The sequence below is a fragment of the Lissotriton helveticus genome, chromosome 10 (assembly GCF_964261635.1).
Source record: "Lissotriton helveticus chromosome 10, aLisHel1.1, whole genome shotgun sequence".
In the NCBI taxonomy this organism is placed as follows: Eukaryota; Metazoa; Chordata; class Amphibia; order Caudata; family Salamandridae; genus Lissotriton; species Lissotriton helveticus.
In genome coordinates this window covers 129,110,736-129,133,681 of record NC_136071.1, presented here as the reverse complement: position 1 = coordinate 129,133,681, position 22,946 = coordinate 129,110,736, and the positions used below count along the sequence as shown (strand labels likewise).

The 22,946-nt window shown below is 42.3% G+C and overlaps 1 protein-coding gene across 1 annotated transcript in view; it reads right to left on the bottom strand.

Annotated features, from left to right (window-relative positions):
- LOC144786011 (cytochrome P450 2K1-like) overlaps nt 1-22,078 on the bottom strand; it is a 54,564-nt gene extending 32,486 nt beyond the window's left edge. Inside the window, exons 1-4 of the mRNA XM_078664925.1 lie at nt 21,878-22,078; nt 18,966-19,128; nt 7,073-7,222; nt 887-1,047 (exon numbers count right to left, since the gene is read on the bottom strand). Coding sequence (XP_078521051.1) covers nt 887-1,047; nt 7,073-7,222; nt 18,966-19,128; nt 21,878-22,078 — 675 coding nt within the window. The remainder of the gene's footprint in view (nt 1-886; nt 1,048-7,072; nt 7,223-18,965; nt 19,129-21,877) is intronic.
- Nucleotides 22,079-22,946: the final 868 nt, after the last annotated feature.

The following is a 22,946-nucleotide window of genomic DNA, read 5'->3' as shown; positions in this document are numbered from 1 at the left end:
GAAAATATTCCTTAGTGAACGCTCGGAAAGTTGTCATTGGCACAACTTTCCTACCGTGACCTGGAACATTTTGTGAATTTCAGAAAGTCCTAAATGGTCTCCCATATGAGAATGTAAACCTAAGGGGGCAACCATATTATCTTCTTTTGTGAAAGTGACCCACTGAGTACAGGCATCTGTAGGGTAGTTCTGGTTGGAGAGTGAATATTAGGCACAGAAGTTCAGTTCAGGCAGCATGGATGGGTGAGAGAAGAGCAGAGTTTTTTCTATGAGTCTGAGGAAGAAAATGTAACTATATAGGGCCTGATTCCTATCCGGTTAGGAAAGCATTCCCACCTAGGGTCCGATTACATTGCAGTTAGGAAGGCCGCCTAATGGCATTTGCTCCTTCCAAATCAGATTAGGAACGTATCTACCGAGGGCCAGATTACAATGCGGTTAGGAACATAGGCTTCCATAGAAGTCAATGGGAGTCTAACCATATTGTATCTGGAAGCATACGGATGCATCATACTCGGTCGGTCGGACTCTCCCGATCAGAGTCAGTCTGGAACTATTTACAAACCGATTAGATCGGGAAGATTTCCTAGCCCCATCAGAATCAGGCCCTTAATGTTAAGCCCAGAATATAATGGCTGATAACAGTACAGTCCAAACATGGTGGACAGAATAGAGCAATCAAGGAGAACATAAGACATTTTATCACCAAAGAAAATTATATATATATAAGAAAATTTATCACCAAAGACGATTTGGTTCCAGAGAATATGTGCCGTAGAAAATAACTGGGAATGTGTATAAAAATTATTTAGCCACAATAGAGATAACACATTAACATTTAAGAAACTGGAAAACCCCTATATTGTATGATGAGACTGAGAATTACCTGCACCTGAGGAGCACCCAGCAGTTTGACATTTTCGGCCAGAAGATGGATCAAAGTCAGAAATGTTGGATCTTCGTACTCGAACCTCTTTCCAAATATTATGGAACAGATAACGTTGGATACAGCGCTGTTCAGTATAATCCTAGTATCAAAGGGCTTTCCTAGATTTTAAACAACAAATAACATATTCAGAAAATTCTTTAACACTTTGAACATTTTAAATACTGACTTCTTTATCTCCCGCCGTCATTTTCATAAGTAGAGGTATTGTTTTCACTGGAGTTGACACTTTGCAAATGTTCATGGATGCTCTCTTTCAAAAAGGGCAGTGGCGTTGTGAACCCCCCGCTCTTACAGCTTAAGCGAGGGTGAGGTTGGCACTTATAAATATTAATGAACATATTCTGTCTGCAGCTTTGCAGACCATGAGCCACATGTATGACCGTCAGTTTGTGACTCGCAAATTGTGTTTTTTAGTGACTCGCAATTTGCGAGTCACAAACCCAGATGTACAAGTTTTCCATTCCTAAATGGGCTGCAAGGGACCTGCCTCATTAATATTCATGAGGCAGTTCACAATTTGCGACCTATTGGGGATGACTGGCACTCACAATGATGGGGGATGCTGGGGTCAGTGACTGTGACATGTCTGTGACTGCTTTTAAATAAAGCAGTTTTTAAAATTTGAAATGCATCCTGTTTTCCTTGAAGGAAAACGGGATGCATTTTAGAAATGAAAATGAAAAGTTTTGTTTTCATTTTTTTAGAGTGAGCAGTGGTCCGTGGGATCACCTCCTGCTCTGAAAAGATTTTGGCACCCCCCATTCAAAAGGGGAAGGGGTGCCTTAGGGACCCCTTCCCATTGGCGAATGGCTTACCACCAATTTGAAATTGGTGGTAATCCTCAAATATTGTACAATCGCATTCCAAAGTGCAAAACATTCATACATTCCAGTGTGACTCGGTATTAGGGAAGGACGCCCTTTACATACCCCTTCCTAATAGCGACTCACAACCCATATTTTGCAAGTCAAAATAGGTTTGGTACCTAGGAAAATGGATTTTACCCATCGGAAACAGCCCAATGGGCCCTTTGCGACCGGTAAAATGTATTGCACATCTGGCCCCATATCTCTTAAAAACCAAAGTAAGGAAAAACATAACAGAGATCCGGCATGCAAAGCCAGTCATAGTAAAAGAGGCCCAATAGGTGAAGTGATGATAGAAAAATAAGGACAGAATGTGCAGAGGTAGAGTGCAGAGTAGCTTCCAATGGGGCAGCAGGCGATGTGGCAGAGGGGCCCAGAGACATGAGGGGCCCACTGGAACATGGTTATTTCTGTATTTTATCATTCCTATAGCAGCTGGGGGCCCATTTCCTTCTTTGCACTAGGTATCTTGATACACAGAGAGAGAGAGAGCGAGAGAGAGAGAGAGAGAGAGAGAAAGAGAGATATGAATGGTAGAGTTGGAGAGGGGTTGGCCTAACGGCTAAGGCGCTCGACCTCGGAAACTTGGTTCGAGTCTCGGTAACGACGCCAAAAAACCCCTGTGATTCTGGGCAAATCACTTAATCTCCCCGTGCCTCAAATGAAAGTGTGTCCTCGTGTAACGTAACTGGTGCTATGTAAAGCGCTCTGATAACTGATTCGGTTCGGTTCTAGTTCGCGCTATATAAAACTCTGAAAAAAAAAAAGAGTGAAACGAAGGACACATGAAAAGAAGAAAGAAACAGACAAGAACAAGAACAAGAAGGAAGGGCAGAAAGCAAGAAAAGACAAACGTGAAAGGCCGGATGGATGGAAGTCGAAAACAACATTTGCATGATGAAAGCCTGGATGAATGGTAGTCTGAATGGATTGTTTGAATTGTTAAAAGGAGGGTGAAGTGGGGGATGAAAAAGAAAGGATGTGTGGATGGTAAAAGGAGGGATATATGGCTGAAACTGTGAGTTGAAGGATAAAAGGATGGATGGAAGAGTGTAATGATGAGAGGGTGGATAAACAGAAGAGTAGTGTAAGTGTGGATGGAAGCATGAAAATATGGATCAATGGATGGATTCATGAAATGTGTAAAGGATAGAGAGATAGATGGACGGAAGATGGAATGAAGGGACCTCGTCTAGAGTGAATAGGACGTATTCGCTTTGTTCACCCTTGGCATTCGAAGTTTGGATCTAAGTGGGCCAATTTAAATTTTCTGGGTACTCCTCTGAATACCAGAACACAATAACACAGATCAATGCTCCAGTTATTTCATGTCTGGCAGTATTGAGAATATAACCAGCAATGCTCAATGTGACCTGGTGCAAGTAGTGGCTCGTCAATCATGGGAGATGAAGAGTTTTTTCCTACATAAAATGATAAGATTCTAGCCTAACCCAAGCACTAGTAGCAGCATTAGGATGTGAAAAATAAAAATATGTGCTTTTGTGTTATTGTCATAATGCAGATTCATTGATGGTTTCAATTTAGTTCCAGTGAGAAAGATCTGAGCTGCAAAAATGATCATGCGCCACTGAACGGACAACCTCGAAGAAAGCCAGGTTGAGTAGATAGGTTTAAGCTGCTGAAAATGAATTGAGACCAACTCACTTCACTCCCAAGCCCTCTGGAATTTGGTCTAGTGTGCCCCTTCTTGCTATAACCACCATTCTTGTATTCCACCTTCTTTGTACGGCACGCTGTTGTTTTGTAGCATGGTTGATAAATCCCATTGATGCAAAGGATTTTTTTTAGGGCTCGTCTGCCATGGATACTACCAATATGTGATTGCTCCATTTCTGCTGGACCACGTCCCTCAAATTGGAGAAGGACATTGGGGTATATTTATAAGCCCCTATCACCACCACAAGTCACTTTGTCTGATGTTGTGTTGGCAATAGCGGCTTTGCCTTATTCAACTGCAGCGTAAAGCCACTTAATGTGGCTTAGCTCCGCCTTGTGAATAATTCCCCCTTTCATGCCATACTTAGCGTGAAAGGGGTGGGCAATGATTTTTACACTGCCCTATATGTACATGGCCAGCGTAAATATGGGGAATCGCCAAATTAAGACCAAGGAATACATGGTCTTAAACAGGCTCATGGAGGGGAAATGTTTAATTTCTCCTCATCGTTTTTGCAGGCACACATAGAAACAGTAAAATGACATTGATTGTTTATGTGCAGGAAGGTGACCCTTCATGCACATAAACAATCAATTCAAAAAATGACATTTTGCAACTTCTATGTGTGCTGCACTGAGCAGCATACATAGAAGTTTCAAAATGCCATTTCAGATTGTTTATGTGCAGGAAGGTACACATTCCTGCACATAAACAATCTTCCTCGCAAGGCAGATATCCTTGCACTATGGTGCAAGGTTGTCTGCGTTGGCGCTAGGTGGCTACAAGTAGCGCCAGGGAAGGGGTAAACTCAGTGCTGACCAAATCCTTGTAAATACGGTGCAGCCCTGTATTTTGGAAGTGTCGAAAAGCTGCGTGAAGCTAAGGTGGCTAACGCCACTCTTTGCCACTTCCTCGTAAATATGCCCATTTGTGTCTTATTTAAACTAATGAATTGTAAACCCACTAACTTCAAAACATTGGGATCGACAGCATCCTTAAACTGGCTGCTCATCAAGTCTGGCTTGAAGAAGAAGCCATTTTTAATTATCCTCAAATAAATGGAAAAAGAGTTCAAACTCTGTGCCATATGTATGAATTCCATGTCCTAAGTTTTTGATGATCCATAACACTGAGAGGAGTGCAGGGCTATGGGATCTTGAAGCAGGATGTACTAAGATTTTTTGCGGCCTGAATGGGTTTAGACCCGTTTGTGCCCGCAGATAAAACCTGTGGCCCATGTACTTATCCTATTTTGCGACTCACAAAATAGGATTAACGACTCCCTCTAAGGAAGGGGTGTGCCACCTAATAGAAACTCCTTATGCTATGTATGACTGTTTTGCAACCGCAATTGCTGTCACAAAACAGTCGCAGTTTACTACCCTTCACAGAAGCATGGTATACCACTCACAAACACGAAGGGGACCCCTTCCCCTTTGTCAGTGGCACTTTAAATGCACTTTAAGGGCAGGCGGTGGTCCCAGGGACCACTGATTGCCCTTAAAAAATGAAACTGAAAAGTTTCATTTTTATTTTTTAAATGCATTCCGTTCTCCTTTAAGGAAAACAGGCTGCATTAAAAAAAATATCTACTTAATTTAAAAGTAGTCCCAGACATGATGGTCTGCTGACTCCAGCAGGCCACCATCCCTGGGAGTGACAGCCATTCCCAAATGGGGTCGCAAATTGTGCTTGCCTCATTAATATGCATGAGGTATACAATTTGTGACCCCATTGGGAATCGCAAACAGTGTCTCAGACACTGTTGTGCATCCCAATTTGCAAGTCACAAATTGCGAGTCGTAAATGAGACGCAATTTGCTACTCGCAAATTGGCGGTCGAACATCTGGCCCTAAGTGACTAAGACAGACAGTGCCCAAAGATCATGCATGTAATGTAGCAAAGGCATACATCTTACACGGAGACTAAACAGGACGAGGGTAACTATGGTGGTAAACTCCCCACCGTATCACTGGCACGTATTTTCATCTTTTTGCATGGACTACATAGGAGTAAACTGCTTTATTCAATCTTGGCCCGGCTGGAAACAAGTTAGGATGTTGGTGCATACATTTAGATAGAGAAATAGTTCCTTTCTATCTAAGCCAGGATCCTTCAACCCATCCAGTTCACCATTTTCAATGTAGGTCTGCATGTTGATATGAGTACCTTAAAGTTGCTGTCGGTTTAACAAGATCTTGCGTGAGGATTTCTAGATGAAACCAGGGTGCCTAATGTCTGTTTTCAGTCATGTGAAAATCATGCTTGGGGAACATCCTATTAAAATGATTCTTATGTACCCTTTTTGATTTCTGAGACTTTACAGATGTTTAAAAAAAAGAGGTGTCCCTGTTTCCGGCATTCCTTTGACAAATCTGGGAAATGTAACATCCACTCACCTTTAAGAAGATGTAAACTATAGTTTTTGTAATGTTTTTTAGGTAATCGTATGAAAAAGAAGGGTACACATCAACATAACTTCACAAGTACCACAGACTTGTTACTGTTACAATCAATCTTTTTCTAAATCGGGTTATCTATCACCTCTACTTAATAAGCCATAAAAAGTGAGTTAACTTTTGTCGTGATCTGGAGGTCACATGTTCTCGTTCTGGGAAGGCAGACTCAGCCTTCCAGCTTGATATTTACCGCAGTAGAGTTTGCAGAAGTTTTCTTTGAAGTGTTATCGGCATAAAATTGTTATTCCAATCTTTACCTAGTGAAATAAGTTTAAGACACGCATTCAAAGACTATGGGCCATATGTATCAACATTCTGTTTTGCGATTCTTAAATAGCGATTTTTAAGGAATCGCTATTTAGAAATCGCAAAATGGTATGTATGTAGGAAATCGCTTCTTTTTAGCAATTCCTTAAAATTCCTTAATTGCGATTAGCAAATTGCTAATCGCAATTAAGGAATAATTTCCCATTCATTTCTATGGGCCAGGAGGCCCATAGGAATGAAGGGGAAATTTGCGAATCGCAATTTGCTAATCGCAAATTGTGAATATTTTCAAGGGTGCAGGGGTGTCTCAAGAACACCCTGCTCCACCCCTGAAAATGACATGTGTGCGCATATGGCGCACATACATGCCCTAAGGGCATGTATGAGCGTCACATGGCACCTTTTGATTTTTAAAAAAATGCTTTTTTAAAAGAATTCGCAACTTACCACCAACTAGAAGTTGGTGGTAATTTGCGATTCCTTAATGGCATTTTGGAATGTTTTTTTCCTTGATACATTGCATTTAAGGAATCGCAAAATTTTCAATTCCTTAAATGCAATCGCAAAATAAGGAATGGCAAATTTAGCGATTCCTTATTTTGCACCAACAATGTTTCATACATACCATTTAGCGTAAATGAGTTCGCAAACGCCGGAATTCTGCGAATTTCGGCGTTTGCGAACCCATTTTGCCTTGATACATTTGGCCCTATATCACAAGTCAATACTTCTATGTTCCCTTAAAGGCGTAGACTCTTTCATCCAATAAGAACTTGTGCCCAGAGTACTGAGTAGCTTCATTACATCTCAGAGTAACCATATTATAATTTTAGAGAAATTCTCCTGACTTACCCTTATGAGATTCGAAATGCTTAATAAGGGCCTGTAACTCATCCACAATTTTGTCTTCTATGGTTTTCTTGCCCATTCCAAAATCACGCAGAGTGGATAAAGTAAACCTCCGCATAACTTTCCATCGCTCCCCATGGCTGAAGGCAATACCTAGAGAACAGATATGATAGCTGTATTTGAATATTTCTCTCAGCATGTGGATTGAATATAATATTACACTGCAGATCACCCCCCCCCCCCCACACACACACACACACACACATTGCATACCAAAGGTCTGATGTGCAACTGCTTTGTGGTTATCAGCAGGATAAAAGCCTTGCAAAGCGCACACACTGGGTCAGATTTTTAAAAAAATAAGTGATTTTACACGTGCAGATTTAAATCTACTTCCTAGTGTAGATGTACTGCGTTTTGGAATTCACAAATATTTCCAGGATTCTGCACAGAAAGCTGCACCAAGTACAACCATAAGAGGATTCCTGGAATGTCACGTGGCTTTCCAATCCGAATTCCACTCGCGCAAAACGGAATTCTTCATACCAGAGAACCACGCATGTGGACATTGGATCTCCTTTGGAACTGCACATTTTTTTTGTTTTCTTTTTTTTTCTGGAGAAACATGGAGAAAGCTCTTCCCATTTACCTACTTCGAATCTGACGATGTTTCAGTCTATGAGCTACCCTTAAAAATGTATTTATGCTAGAACTGTGCTGGAGTAAAAATCCGGCCTTAGCCAGGCTGGAAATTGGGATGATAGCTGTCCTGGCTCAGATGTCCAAAACAGTCCATCCCACCTTTTCTCTCTCTCTCTCTCTCTCTCTCTCTCTCTCTCTCTCTCTCTCTCTCTCTCTCTCTCTCTCTCTTCAAAACTCCCCCATGCCTAGATCAGAGTGGTATGTTGGTATCCATAGTGTAGGTAAACCCTGACATAACCAGAAAAATACTAACTTTGTGTGGACCAGCTCCCCATGGAAACAGGTTCTTGCAGTGTGTTTAGGTACTTTTTGAGTGAGTGCAGCAAAAAACAAAAAACTTCGGACTTGCGGGTAAGATGGCGGTGGGGTAGGATGCACTGCGACCTGCTCCTCCACAAGCTACTGCTCCCCGTGACTAAAGAGTGGACTATGAAAACCCCCGAGCAGCCAAGGTGGCACTGGCCCGGTCGAACACCCCTGAGACCCTAAAGCAGTGTTTCCCAAACTGTGGTCCGCAGACCCCCAGGCGTCCATGACACATTCCCAAGAGGTCCCCAGGCAGCAGTTTTAGAAGAACTGCAAAGTTCCTTGTATAATTAGCAGTTTTTGAGCAAATATACAAGTGCCAAGATAACACCAGTGATTAATGTACCTGCTGGACAGAGATGAGAGTTGTGTCCAGTGTCAGCTTTGACTTATCTAATGTAGCACAGAGGGTTAATATGCCTACTACAAAGAACGTGTTCCATGCATTTTAAAAAACAGTATTTTATGTGCATAGGTCAGTGGGTTACTGCATTTGTCACAGAGATTCTTTTGTTACTGTGCAGTTCATAAGTGACAATCGTAATCTAGCACAGTGACATATAAACTGTCATCAAAGAGCTGCTGGCAAACTGCATGGTACAAGTTAGTAACATATTTTTTCCCAGTCTTTTATCATCTTGATGTTGCTAAAAAGGTTTATTTGGGTGAAAATAAATTTTTATTGTTAAAATCAATGCTAACCACTGTGCTATGTTCTGAAACCTGAGTTTGTGCTTTTCCAGACCAAGCACTCTTTAAAAATGCCTGCCAGACTGAAAGACATGTGAATCCTACACCTTGCAGTCCCCTTTGCCTCATGTAATATTTTCTATACACTCATTTACCATGATTCATTGTCTCTATATGTGTGAGATGTAAAGTGTTCTAATATCCTACAATGGTATGAGAGATGCTATAAAACAAATGAAACACATATGACATAGGGGCTATGAAGGGAGAGGAGGCACCGTTGAAGGGTGATAATAAGGGAATCATTGAAGAACCCCATCAAAGATTGTCGTATCCTGGTGCATAGTAAGGACATCATTCACTTTTCCTTAAAAGCTAATACAATGCAATATATAATGATAAATGTATTGCAGAATGCACCATTGTCTCCTAAATGTTCTTGGAGGAAGAGCCTCCCAAAGCCCCCTTTGTAGTGGTCAGGCTCACTCACTGCACTTGGTGTGCACCGTATGGGGACTGGTCTGAAATCATTTGACAGGGCTGTTTTGCGTTTCCAGTGTGGCCCTGGCAGGAGCAGGAACAGGAGCCTCGTACTGCGAAATAAAACCAACCATTTAAACGTTAGTCACGGAGATGCAGCACCAACCTTCCCATTAAAATGTTTTGTTTTTTTCAATTTTTTTCAATATAAAATCCTAAAATCTTTAATAATTCGATACAAATGGCTTTGGGGTCCCCGGCTTCCAGTGGTGACTAAATGGGGGTCACCATGAAACAATGCCTAGTCTGGCACCACTTGAACCAGTAGCAAGCCGATATTCTCCTCCTGCAGGAGACACATCACTTGAAGCAGGATCAGATTAGAATGAAACACAAGGACTAACCAACACAATACTGGGCCTCAGGGGAAACTAAAACAGCTGGGTGGTGAACCTCTTCAAGAGGAGCTTCCCAATACAAATACAACAGGTACAGAAAGACAAGGGAGGTGGAAGTCTAGCATTGAAAGTTTAATCCTTCCATAGACTCCTTGATATGTGGGCAGCCACCCTTATCAGGAAGCCTTCCTAGAACCAACACTATCCATGCTAGTAGGGCTGGTAGAGGGGAGCATTATCCTGGGAAGGGACTTTAATCTGATATGGTACCCAGGTTTGGATAGATCTTCACACAACATACAGGCCACGAGAGGGGCTTCACATACACTGATAACACATTTGAAGAACTGGGTATGATAGATTGCTATAGGCATTTCCATCCACACACAGATGAATACACCATCTATTCTCAGGTCCACAAGTCATATACAGGATTAGACATGTTCTTTCTCCCCAGGGACCTAGTCTGTCGGGTTACCAAAGTTCATAATAAAGGGGGCATAATATCAGACGATGGCGAAATGGCCCTGTGGATGGGAGACAGATCGGGTGTAAGCTAAATTTGAAGAATCCCACCTGATATTGTGTGGGATATTGTTCACAGTGAACAATTAGCCCAACTGTGACTACTTTACACCTTGCCTGCAGCGCCGACTCTCCCCCGGTGCTGAACATTCCAATCGCGGGTGTGCTCATGACGGAACGGTTCCGTCATGAGCACAGCGTGACTGATGCTCATGATGGAACTGTTCCATCATGAGCATCGAAGGGGTTAATATTAATGAGCCCAAAAGACACTCCACACGAACACACCGGGATGCATTTAAACCACTTTTTGGGGAACAGCCATATCAGTAATGGCCGACAAGAGGAGACAAGCAAAACTTAGTGAATAGCAGCTCCTAATTGAGCCGTAAAGACTAGACCGCCTACATAAACGTCTACCCACTAGGCAGACAGAAAGGGAGCGAAAAAATCTACAGGGGCAACTCAGGTCCCTAAGAATTGAAAAGGCTGAGAAGGGAGAACAAAACAGATAAATAGTGTGCCAGGAAACTCCGGGCACAATGGATGAAGGAATACATTCCCACACTGACCACACCTGAGGGAAGGGAGGTGCATGACGAGGAAGGAAAACAGGAGATCTTTCTTAACCTATATAAATAACTCTAGTCCTCGGGAAGAGAAGACCCAGTGACAATTTCCTCCTACATCGAGAACCTCACATTGCCACAAATTCCCTCAGAGTGGAAACAATGGCTGGAGGAGCCTATTTCACCCCAAGAGGGGCTAAACGCAATCCAATCCCTCAAATCCCAAAAGGCACTAGGCCTGGATGGCCTGACAGGATCTTTTTATGAGGAGTTCTCAGCTTTGCTTCTAGAACCCCTTACAGCCCTCTATAACTTGTTCCAGGAAATGGGAATGGTTACTCCTACACTGAGAGAATCAGCCATGATAGTGAACCCTAAACCAGGTAAATCGAAAACAGAATGTAAATCATACCGACCCATTGTACTATTAGATACTGATGTGAACATTTCCACTAACATTCTGCCAGCTCTAGTGGAACCAGATCAGGTGGGGTTTATCAAGTGTAGACAAGGCACGAATAATGTGGAGAAAGTTGCCTATATAGTAGAAAAATTTAGTCAATACCAGATACCTGCCATCCTGGCGACCATAGAAGCAGAGAAGGCATTTGAAAGAGTGGGCTGGGACTATCTTCGAGCCATCATTGAGAGAATAAATCTTAGGCCCAAAATTAAACGCTGGTTATTAGGCAACTTTCTGCACCCTGAGGCCGGCATCAGGATCAATAGGAGGCCCTCCGATAAATTCATACTGCACAGAGGCACATGCCTGGTCTGTCTCCTTTCCCTCTCCTTTTTGCTTTTTAGAATTGTGATAAGAATTAAATCTCACCCAGAGGTAAAGGGCGTGCTTTTCGTAGGTGAAGAGCACAACATCAGCCTATTTGCTGACAACATTCTCTTGACTCTAATAGAACCAGAATCTTCCCTAGAAGAGGTCAATGGTTGCCTGGGAAAGTTTGAAATGATCTTGGGATTCAGGTTAAATGCATATAAATAAGAGATACTCAATTTGTCTTTCCCTGCTGCATGTGAGAAGAGCTGTCCCATAAAATGGGCAAGAAATGCAATTCAATACCTAGGAATTAAAATCAGCAATTCAGTAGGCACCTGGATCAAGGCTATCTTGCCTATACTCAAGGTGCAAATTATTGATGACTTAACAAGATGGAAGGGGCAATATATCTTGTGGCTAGGGAGGATCAATGTGGTGAAAATGAATATACTTCCCAGGCTGCTATATGTTTTTCAAACAATTCCCACAGCCATACCTAACAATGAGCTACAAGACCTGCACAACCACATTGTTAAAAATGTTGAGGAAGGAGAAAGAGTGAGACTCAATAAAGTAACACTGGTGGCTCCACTAGAGAAGGGAGTCTTGTCTTGGCACGTCCAGACATCTCCAAATATTACCGAGTGGCCCACCCCTGCATTTTCATAGAATGTCAATGCGTGAATCCGAAAAGCCATGGCTTTTTATGGACCAGGCAGCAGCGGGCAGAGATCTATGGGACCGGCCCTAGATACTCAAACCTCAACAACTTAGATCTCTCTATGCATCTGCGGTCACCAAAACAACATTGGAAATATGGGACAACGCAATTACTGCACAAGGTCGCTCCGCACCTGTGGCACCGTACACATTCATCCATGCTAATCCTAGCTTCACTCCAGGTCTCGACACTGGTAGGTTTCAGAACTGGAAAAAAGGGGGGTGCCTTATGATAAGGGTCATGTCTCATAAGGGCAAAATAAAGTCCTTCAATGATAGCAGGAAAGATTTTAAGCTGTCCCAAATGGAAAGACTGCAATGCGCACAAATATGTCATTGGGTCATGCAACCGTTTATCAAATTTCATCTAGAACCCTCACTCAGGTTGAAAAACTACTGGGCACCTATGATACCACAAAAGGACTTATAGGATCACTGTACAAAATCTTGATGGACAAAACGGTGGGGCTGCAGTGGGCCTGTAGAGGGGCATGGGCAAGTGAGCTGGCACATGCATATGGAGAAATAATATGGTCCTCAATATGGCAAGCAATACGTAAGAAGTTTAAGAGTCTGCAACATAGAAAGGCAGAGTATAAACTACTTATGCAGTGGTATCTCACATCCAGCAGACTCAAAACCATGTACCCGCCCACCTCAGATCGCTGCTGGCTTTGTGGAACAGACAAGGGCACCAATATACTCACATCTGGTGGGCCTGTCCGACGATTCAGAAATTCTGGAAAGACATCCTGAGCCACAATACAGGGGGTCACAGTCCTCAGAGAGCATACATCAGGTATTTTTGCCATGGCAAGTGGAAGGGAAGAGGAGGGAGGGGACAGGGCTATAATGGGGGGTGGAGGCAAGGCGGTTCTGGGACATCTTCTAGGGGCAGCCAAAAGGCTGACCATCATGACCTTGAAAAAGAAACACCACCACCAACAGAGGTGTGGATACACAATCTGTGGCACACACTGTCCCTAAACAACTAACCTATAATCTGAAGGACAACAGTAAACAATTTGAGAAGATCTGCCCCCCCCCCCTGCAGCCGTACCTCACCTCTCTTGGATGACATGGTATATACCGGGTTATGCCCTCCATTGGGCCTGCAACACAACTGATCACCAAGGTGAAATGTCTGAGCAGGGGATGCATTGTGAGGGTGAGAAACGACTCCAATATTGCAAATGATGTGGACAAAAGGCAGCCCGGGAGTGAGAGATGTGGGGTAGAAAGAGGGGGGATGTATTTTTTTAAATTTTATTTTTTACATGTAATACAATATACAAGCGATAGAGGCACTGGGGCGTGACCGCTAGACATGGTGAGCTAATGAGACTTATGCCATGTCATGCAACATGATAAAGCATACTAAAATGTCTACAAAATATCAATTGAATTTGTTACACACAAAAAAATACATAAAATGTTTGTTACATTGTCTTCGATCCACTATATAGCTTGCCCTGTATCAAAGTGGAGTGGAGTTAAAATATTAAATACACACTCCATTGTGGTCATGTGTGAGCGCGTATGTGTGAGAGAGAGAGGTGGCAGGGTGTTGTTGTGAGAGATTCCACTGAATCAATGAAACTTTGTGGTTTTAAGGTTTTCTTCCCAAATTGTATTCACACTTGGCATCAGTTAAATTACAGTGACCAGTGATCTGCAAGCCTCATGCTAAACACAAATTATTTCTGATGTACAACATCTTTCCTAATAAGGTTGTGGTAACAAATCTAAGGCAGAACATATTTTGAAATGCCACTCCTGTTTATTAGCTTGGTGGAAGAAAAGCATTGTATTTCTTGGCCGAAAACCAAGCCAAGAGCCACATGAATCAACTCTTGATTATGAGAGAACTCTGGTCCTGTAATGTGTATCTAACCAGTACTGTTGAAGATTATACTCTTTCATTCAGTACGGCAAAGAAGGATTGCACTCTGAAGACACTGGGCACCTGCTGCAAAGAACAGGGATACAACAATTACATTTCTGGGACACAGTCATGCAGTGAGAGCTCAAGGCATGTGATCTGGGGCAATATGTATCAATACATTTACCCATAGACACAGAATGGGCAAAACCCTTTGATACATCTGGCCCCATGTCATTTATCAGGGCAGACAGACCCTTTAATTGCCCCAGATGCCTAGTCATCCCTCACTCATGACAGAGATCAGAGCTAGCACTCACTCAATTGACTCCTCTCATGGCCAGGGCAGGCTTCATGGTTATGCCCCTCATGCCACACACTCCCGAGCTGCCTCTTACTTGCCACAGACAGGAGCACTACACATCTATACCACAAACAAGAGATCAAAGCCTGCCTTCATGGACCAATTCCTGCATATATGCATACCAGGATTTATGTTAATCTATCTGTCTGTCTGCTTGTGCATTCAGTCTGCCTTGCTCTAATCTATATTCAGCCATCGTTGTAACCTCAGTAAAGTGCCTGCCTTGCTCTCATGCTCAAGTGGTATTGTCAAATGCTCTCACTTGGGAGCAATTTTATTCTTGCTTGTTTGCTTGTTTATTATGTTTATGGGTTTATTCTCACTTTCAGGTGGGTTGTTATTGTAATGATATTTTATTATTTTCTAGTAGGTCTGTCCCTCAGGGAGCTAGGCACTAGGCCTGGGTGGTGAACTCCACTCCGTTCGTGGAGTTGGCAAGTGTTTTGCACTCCATGCTCTGGGTAAAATCCAACGCTTCTACTCAAGTGTCAGAAAGAAGCAGTGCCCTCTTGCACTGCGTGTGATACCATTTGCACTGATTTTACAACGCTGGACAAACACCTGGCACTAAAAATGAGTGCAACTGGTATGAGGTAACACACTCTGCCACTCTGCTGGGCTCAGTTTGCTTTCAGTTGCCCTCTTTGATTCCCCGGTTGCAGATTCGCTTTATGGTTGCGTGGAAACACACCTTGACCATGTCTCCTCTTTCAGTACTAGAAGCCATTTAAATAAGCTGGCTGTGTGTATGTGAAGCGGAAGGTGCGCAGTGGGCACTTAAGACAAGCCCATCTGCACCCTTAAGCACAACTTTTGCACTTATTGCCAGCGATACTGCCCCATGTGGCCCCAACCGGCTAGTCTACATTAAAAGCAAGCTTTTTTTTTACTTGATCCAGGTAAATTAAATGCTTTCTAACTTTTAAACGCTATGTCCCCTCAATTTGGTGCCACAGTTTTCCACAATACTAGACCCCTATCTCCCGAAACCTTCACCTTCTCCCTCATCTCTGTGTCACTCAACTACTCACTCAAAGTCTATTCTGAACTAATTCCTCTTCTGCACACTAGTGAATACTTGCTTGTTACCCAAAAACTCACTCAAGATTCATGAACTTAGCTATTCGACTGGATGTCCTATTAATTACTGAATCCTGGACGTAAGAGGCCACCACACCTGATTTAGAGGCATCCTGCCAACCCAATTTTAAAGCTTTCTATTCCCACTCTGTAGGCAGGCAAGGAGGAGGGTAGACAATAATTTACAGGAATTTCCTCAAGATCTCTTGCTTAAGCCTAGAGGGTTTTCATTACGCTGAATGTCTTGGCTTTTGTAAGTTCCTTTCTCCATCTAGCTCTATTGCAGGCCTCCTCTGTTATCTCCCACCAAGCACCGACCCTAACATTGGCTGACTTCCTTGTTCCTTTAATCATTATCCACAAATAGTTTTTAGTGTTAGATTACTTCAACATCTGAGCTGAAGCCATAGGGAGAACATCTTCAGCCCTTTTAAAGCATTCCTTGGATGGCCTTAACCTCATTCAAACAGACTTAGGCCCCACTCATATCCGTGGTCACTGCATCAATTTAAATGTTGCTGTTCCAAGCTTAGTAAACTGTGGTTCTTCGTATCTGCAAGCTCGATTGAACACTTTTTGTTCCAATTGGCCATTAATTTGTCTATTGCCTCTCAAATTTCTAGCACGTCTCACACATCACCTGGTCTAAAATCAGTATGGATGCATTCAAGAATGCCCTTGTCAATCCGAACTGCCCCCACTTAAACTCTTCCATCGGCAATGATGCTCATGATTTCAATTCGTGGATTGTTCAAACTCTAGACAGACCCCCTTTAAGTTCAATCACCTCCTCCTGTCTGCCCCTTGATACAGCACCACCCTAAGAGATGCCAAGAGAGGCTGCAAAAAACTAGAAGGCTCATTGATATTAGACTATTCTACAGCCAAACACAGTGACCTGTGCAATGCACAATGCTCTTATAAAAACTGGTGCTGTCTTTCAAAGCATACTATGTTGGGGAGAAGATCCTCAAGGCATGCAATATCACCAAGGAAATCTTCTACATCATACATTTGCTCTCTACTCCAGCTTACACGGCCTCTAAGCTGGCACCCTTGCAGGTTCTCTATGATAGTCTTTAGATACAATTAAGCAGATCTGCAATACTTCCCCTGCTAAGTTCTTTTATCACACTTCAGGATCTGGATTCAAATGATAGTCATCAAATGATAATTCATCCATCCTCTGCTCCCATGGACCCATCAGGGCCCATCAGGCTCACCACTGAATCTCACTGCAGACGCATCCCTAAATGATCATGCTTCCATTCCAAGTTCTGACTTACGCAGGCTAATCTTGCCTTTGACTTCTCGGTCTTCTTTAGACCCTTGTCTTCTTTTATCTGGTGATTGTTCCCTCTTTCGCTCATCAACATGCTATTCACATTGCGTAACAAATCTATTTCTGCTGCTTGTGTTCCCTTCACATGGAAGAAAGGCTCTTATGATCCCCCTTTTTTAAAAGTGTTTTAGCTGGTCCCACAATACTAGACATTGTTTGACCCAAATACCTACTTCCCTATCCCATTAAGTTGCTGGAAAAATTAATTAATAAGTAACTCCTTTAATTCCTTGAATCCAGTAGTCTTCTGGACCCTGCAACATCTTGGCTCCATGTTGGTCACGGTATGGGGTCTCCTCTGCTTTCAGTGCTTGATGGCTCAAGAATGCTGGATGACCAGGGACAGACTTCTGCCCTTGTACTTTCAGATTCTGCATGGTCTCTCACACTTTCATTTTACAATGGCTAGAGGAAGCTGGCGTTTAAGGCCAGGCCTTAACATGGATCAGGTCTCATCTATTTGGTTGACATCAAGCAGTCTCCCTTGGATCCTTCCAATTTACGTTTCAGCCCCTTTCACCCAGAGTTTTACAGGGGTCTGCTTTAAGCCCTATCCCTTATAACCTGTACGTGAGACCTCAAGCTCATCTTATCCGCTCATATAGCTTCAAGTTCATGTGTTACGTGTATGAGACAAAGGTCCCAATTTCGATGTCAGATGGACTGCCATTGAAGGCCTGTCGGTGGTGTTCTGTACAAAATCTGGTGCCACAGTCAGACCTCCTCATTATGATGCAGGCGGTTGGAGGCAGCAGGCGTCGACTGTCGGTCGGAGCTTAATACCCTACAATAGGGGCAGTGCCTGCTCAAGCTCCTGTCCCTTTTGGACAGCCTTTCCATGGCGGTCCGACCACCATTGTAAGTCTGTCGGAAAGGGACTTTTGGGGCCCCGAGCAGGGCTTCTGCTATGGTGCCCCCTGAAATATTCATGCACCCTGTGCAAGGCACCACATGGGCCTTGCACAAGGTGTAGGGATGTTTCCAAACAGTCCTTTTTGCCTTGAGGCTTGTGCTGTGGCCCTTTTCTGGGCCGCAGCACAATCCTCAATACAAAAAGGCATGTTTCTGACCACCTACATGGCGGTTGGATTGTACTTTGGAGGTCGAAACCACCGCCTACTTGTCGAGCGGTCCCGATCCCGAAACGATGCCGGTCGAACGCTCGTCCGACTGACATTGTAATGAGGGCCAAAGTTATTACTTTCCTTCAACAAAAGTTTGGAGGATCCTTACCATTTTTTACAAGCCTGTCTTCACGATGTTGTTATTGGATGAATTGTAACTCATTCAATTTGAGGACCAACGAAACAGAGATTATTATAGTTTCAGTCAATAGCTCAACTTTGCTTACCCCCGCTTCCCTTTCACATCTCTAGCCCACACAACTCCGTCCAATCCAACTCCTGTAGCTCATGTCTATAACCTGATAACCTAGGTCTGCTCTTAAGTCAAGACTTGTCACTCTCCACTCACTTCAACAACCTTTCCTAGACCTTCTTTCTTCTGTTAAAAACGTTGTCGGTACCTAGTCGTTTGGAAGGCTATTCTCTGGAATAAAAGAGGGCATGTGGTGTTTGACCTTTAAAAGGAAGGCGGTGGTGGCTTCTCACAAAACCCCAAAAATATAAATTTCTCATCTAAAGGTGTGTAGCAGGAACACCTCAGCCTTACTTTGTAGCAAAATCACAGTTTATATTCCCTTTAGACCAGAGTGTTTATTGTAAATCCAGGAGGTCTGAACCCACGACAGATTTTCAAGGTAAACTCCATTTAGAGTTATAGTTTGTAAATGTATCTTATGTGAATATCCTGAAAATGTGCATGGACGAATCAGAAGTACTAAGTAATGTAAAGGGTATATTTTCAATCAAATACATCCACCTAAAAGTTTGTATCGAGAGACATTTAATCATCACCTTCCGCTGAATACACCTTGATCCTTGTAGGAACTGGTCTAGATGCGGAAATGAAACAGTCACCGCTTGTGTGAGGAAACAAAGATTAAATAGAAATGAAAGTCAAGGGCAGTTTGTCTCTGAAGTAAGCAAGTGCTGTTGAGTTACCATGCCCTCCAGTTATTCTTTGAAATATTGGTATTTCTGCTCTGTCTCCAAAGTCGTCAGCCTGATTAACTAGAGCATCCTTAATGGTTTCATATCCAGTCAGGATCACCATTTTCTTGGGTCCAAAATGTACAGTGAATACATTGCCATGCTTCTCGGAGAGCTGGAATAAAAATATAAAGAGAACTTGAAATGCTCTAGTTAGACATGTTTTAAACAGGAAACAATGTCATGAACATATATCAGTGACCAAGGGCCAGATGTTTAAAAGTAAGTGTATTGGGATTGGATAGCCTGCGACTCATAAAATCGCAGCGTTTGCTATTGTACAACGCAGTCACACTGTACAAATGGTACTCTGCAAGTCTAAAATGTCTTTCCAACTCTCAAAGTACAATTTGCAATCTCTTGCAAATGGGATGGTCAAGGGAGTGTGAAATGCCTAATTTTAAATCCTGTCATTTCTCAAATGAAAGTTACTTTACCGACTAAAGATGGCTCTCTGAGTCGGGCCATTGTGATATTTATCACACATGTGTAAGTACATATTTATAAGAAATTAGACATACAAGATCAATAATATTTGTTTGTTTTAGGCGAGTCGGACAATAATCACTCATGTCCTTCTAAGATCTTCTATATGTTCAATACAAAACCTTTTTCAGGCGTGCTGTAGGATTGCCCTTTAATGGATGTCTGTAAAGAAGCCCAAAGTTTCTAGCAGTGGAAGACACTGTCAGGCTATCACTGGAGTGTGGATTGGGTCAGCTGGTGAGATTTTCAGGATAACATTTTATTTAACCAGAATGGAAAAATAGATTACCTATTGTTTGCCTTACTTTACCATTCTTTCAAATTCATGTTTACAGGGCTGTCTTCTCAAAGCAGCAGTTCACGTTTCACATATCTTTTAAAGGTCTACTGTTTTGACCTAAAAAGCTTCATAGTGATAAGGTGACGTAACAGATTTGTAATGTGCAATACAACTGTGCTTGTGTCATGCTGTAAAGACTTGTTGCCCTGTAGAGTGAGGAAAGACCAACCTGAAACTGAGCTCCACTGGGTAGATTTAAAAGGTAGTTTGGTTGCCAGTAGTAAAATAGATTCACATTTTAATACAAGAACTGTGTGCACCTATGCGTGCTTTCTACTCAATACTTCATTTTTTAAGCCATAGAAGTGAGAATAAATTTGACCTAATAACATGTTATTTAGACCATCTGTACTCATAAAGGTACAATCACACATTTATTACTACAGTGAAAGGTCAATTTTGAGTTCATTATCGCAGTTTATCAAAATTGATGAGAGAAAAGCACTTTTGACTGCTTTGCAGATTGCATGTAACAATTATTTTTCGCAGGGAAACAACTCTCCTAATGGTCACCTGGGGTCTTCAGTCTATTATCATAGTGCACAAATGTAACCCCATGCATCCTGATTCTGGTTAATACCTTTTGTTAAAACAAGTACATATGAAAAACTAGCATAACATAATCCATATATGCAGATGCGCAAGGTATAATCTATTTATTAGCATTGTTGTGGTAGAGGAGGGGCATCATATCTCACTCGAGGCTTCACCTCTTATGAGTTATGGGTCCTCCCCATACTCAACAGGGGTAATAAATAGGATATTTCAATTTCACTTTGCACATTTGTATATATGATATATATGTTTATACTTGCTATTTTCCTCTGGCTGCTATATTGCTCTAATGCCGTTCCTGTGATTCCACACAAGACAAAATCATTAATTAATTTTTAATAGGATTTTGGATAGAATTTGCTGAATGTGTATGAGGTTCTCTACTAAGCAACATATTGATGGTCAATCGCTTTAACGTCAATAATTATATTTCTTAAATTGATGACAATTCTGATATAATGTCTTAGAACATGCCCAATAATTTGAATATATTGGCATAACATGCAGCATAATTTGCCTCTTTGGTGCAGAATTGAGTACATCCTGACACACAACATTTGTATATCATTCTTATGACCCAAACCATAACCAGTAATTTTGATAGTATTCAATGATCTGGGAAACAGAATACTCACGAAGACAACAACCTCTAACGAGAACTATGCAATGTTTCTGAACTTGGGACATCCAGGGCAACAGCTTGATAATTTTCTTGTATTTATATTTTAATTTTAAGATTTCAATATTCCTAATTTGATCTTCATTATGCAAACAGACATGGATAGGTAGACGTGCCAATAAGTAGCTCTGATTATCTTAAAAACAATATGTATAGGTGCACTAAATGGTAAAGGTAATAGTGAGTTAGATGACTTCATGGAATTCTTTAGTAAAAGACCTCACTGAGATCCAAATCACATTGTATCTAACAAGCATATTAATTTTTAACAGGATTTAAACAAATAGGTGATGTCTGATAAACAAAGTTTCTTCTCCTGCAAACTGCTCTAGCTTCAGCTATTATTACAATCCACAACAAATATGCCCAATATTGAAGAAATCCATGTAGATGTTGAATGGGTATATTTTTAATTGTATACCTTTATATTACCCATACAAAATCAGGCGCGGGCCACATTTCCTATGTATGGAGTTTCTACACATTTCCTATGTATGGAGTTTCTATACTAAATAGTGGGTTAGACAACAGAGTGGCAGACAATTACTTCATGTGCCTAGAATACGAATTTCCAATGTTTACTTTGACAGCAAGTACACTCTACTGGAAGAAAGCTGATGATGTACTCTACAGACTTAAACATACATGAAAGGATCACAGCGCCCATTTCTGTGAAGATAAGTTTAAAAAACATTGTGTTGTGATAGCCTGAAGAAATGTACTTCGCTAATATTAAATGTAGGTAAAGATAAATAATAAATTCTAGACTCCATGTTTTTCCTCCCGCAGTCACTTGACTCTTACCTCCATTAGCGATTTGTGCATGTTCTTGAGATCCACCACGTTGAGGTTACCAATGAAAGGCAGCGGGGCGGGTCCTGGGGGCATTTTGAGCACTGACTTTTTAGAGTCATTCCAAAAATAAAATAAAAGTACTATACAAGTGACTAAGCACAGCAGAGAGCTGGTGCTCATGCTTTGTAGAAGAAAGTTTAGGACAGACATGGTTGGCATGCAGAGGACTCCACCGTGTGTGCGACCAGCTGCTGAGTGTGGTAACCTTACCTGGGCAGCCTTTATATAAAGGCACATTCCATCCTCTTAGAAACGCCCTTATCCTAACAGACCACATACTTAATTACTTCAGGATGAAAGCACCCATCAGCACTGCCTGGTTTTGGCAGGCTGGCTACACCACACATTGTGGCTGGAAGACTTCACCAGACCACTAGTCTTTCTGCTTTTCTAGTGCAGTCCAGTTGGAGACTGTTTCTGCTAGGGTCAATCAATCAAGAGTTTTTAAAATGTGGCTACTCACCAGTGAGGGTCTCAAAGCGCTAAATGGTCTCATAGTAGGCCGAGTGTCAATGTGCAGTGCAGAGCAACATAATGTGTTCCCTCCAAGATCGCATTGTCCATGCTGAGCTGCTGCTTGGCCGGTGCCGATACAGCCTGATTTCACCTAGCTCAAACCCTGTTCCTCAGAGAGCACTGATGGAGTGTGGTGAACAAAAAAATTCCCCAATAGGCAAAGGAAGGCTCAAAAGGCGAGGCACCAGTTCACTGCACCACATGCAGCAGACTTTTTTGGCTGCTCATCTTTCTGCTTCTCTGGTGCCAGTGAGACAGACAGACTATTTGTTCCAGGTTGTACCTCAGTGGCGGCTCCTCTGCTAAGGCGGAGGAAGGTCGCCCCATTTCTTTCCGCAGTGCAAAGAAGGCTAAATAAAATTATAATAACTTGACGTTATTATCATTTTATCTGTTCCTGCTGCTTGGCAGCTTTGTGGATGGGGTGGGGCTTCTCTGCTCTCAGAGCAGAGGAGAGGTGTGGTGGGCACTCTGTACGGTGTGCAATGACTGTTTGGCCGGC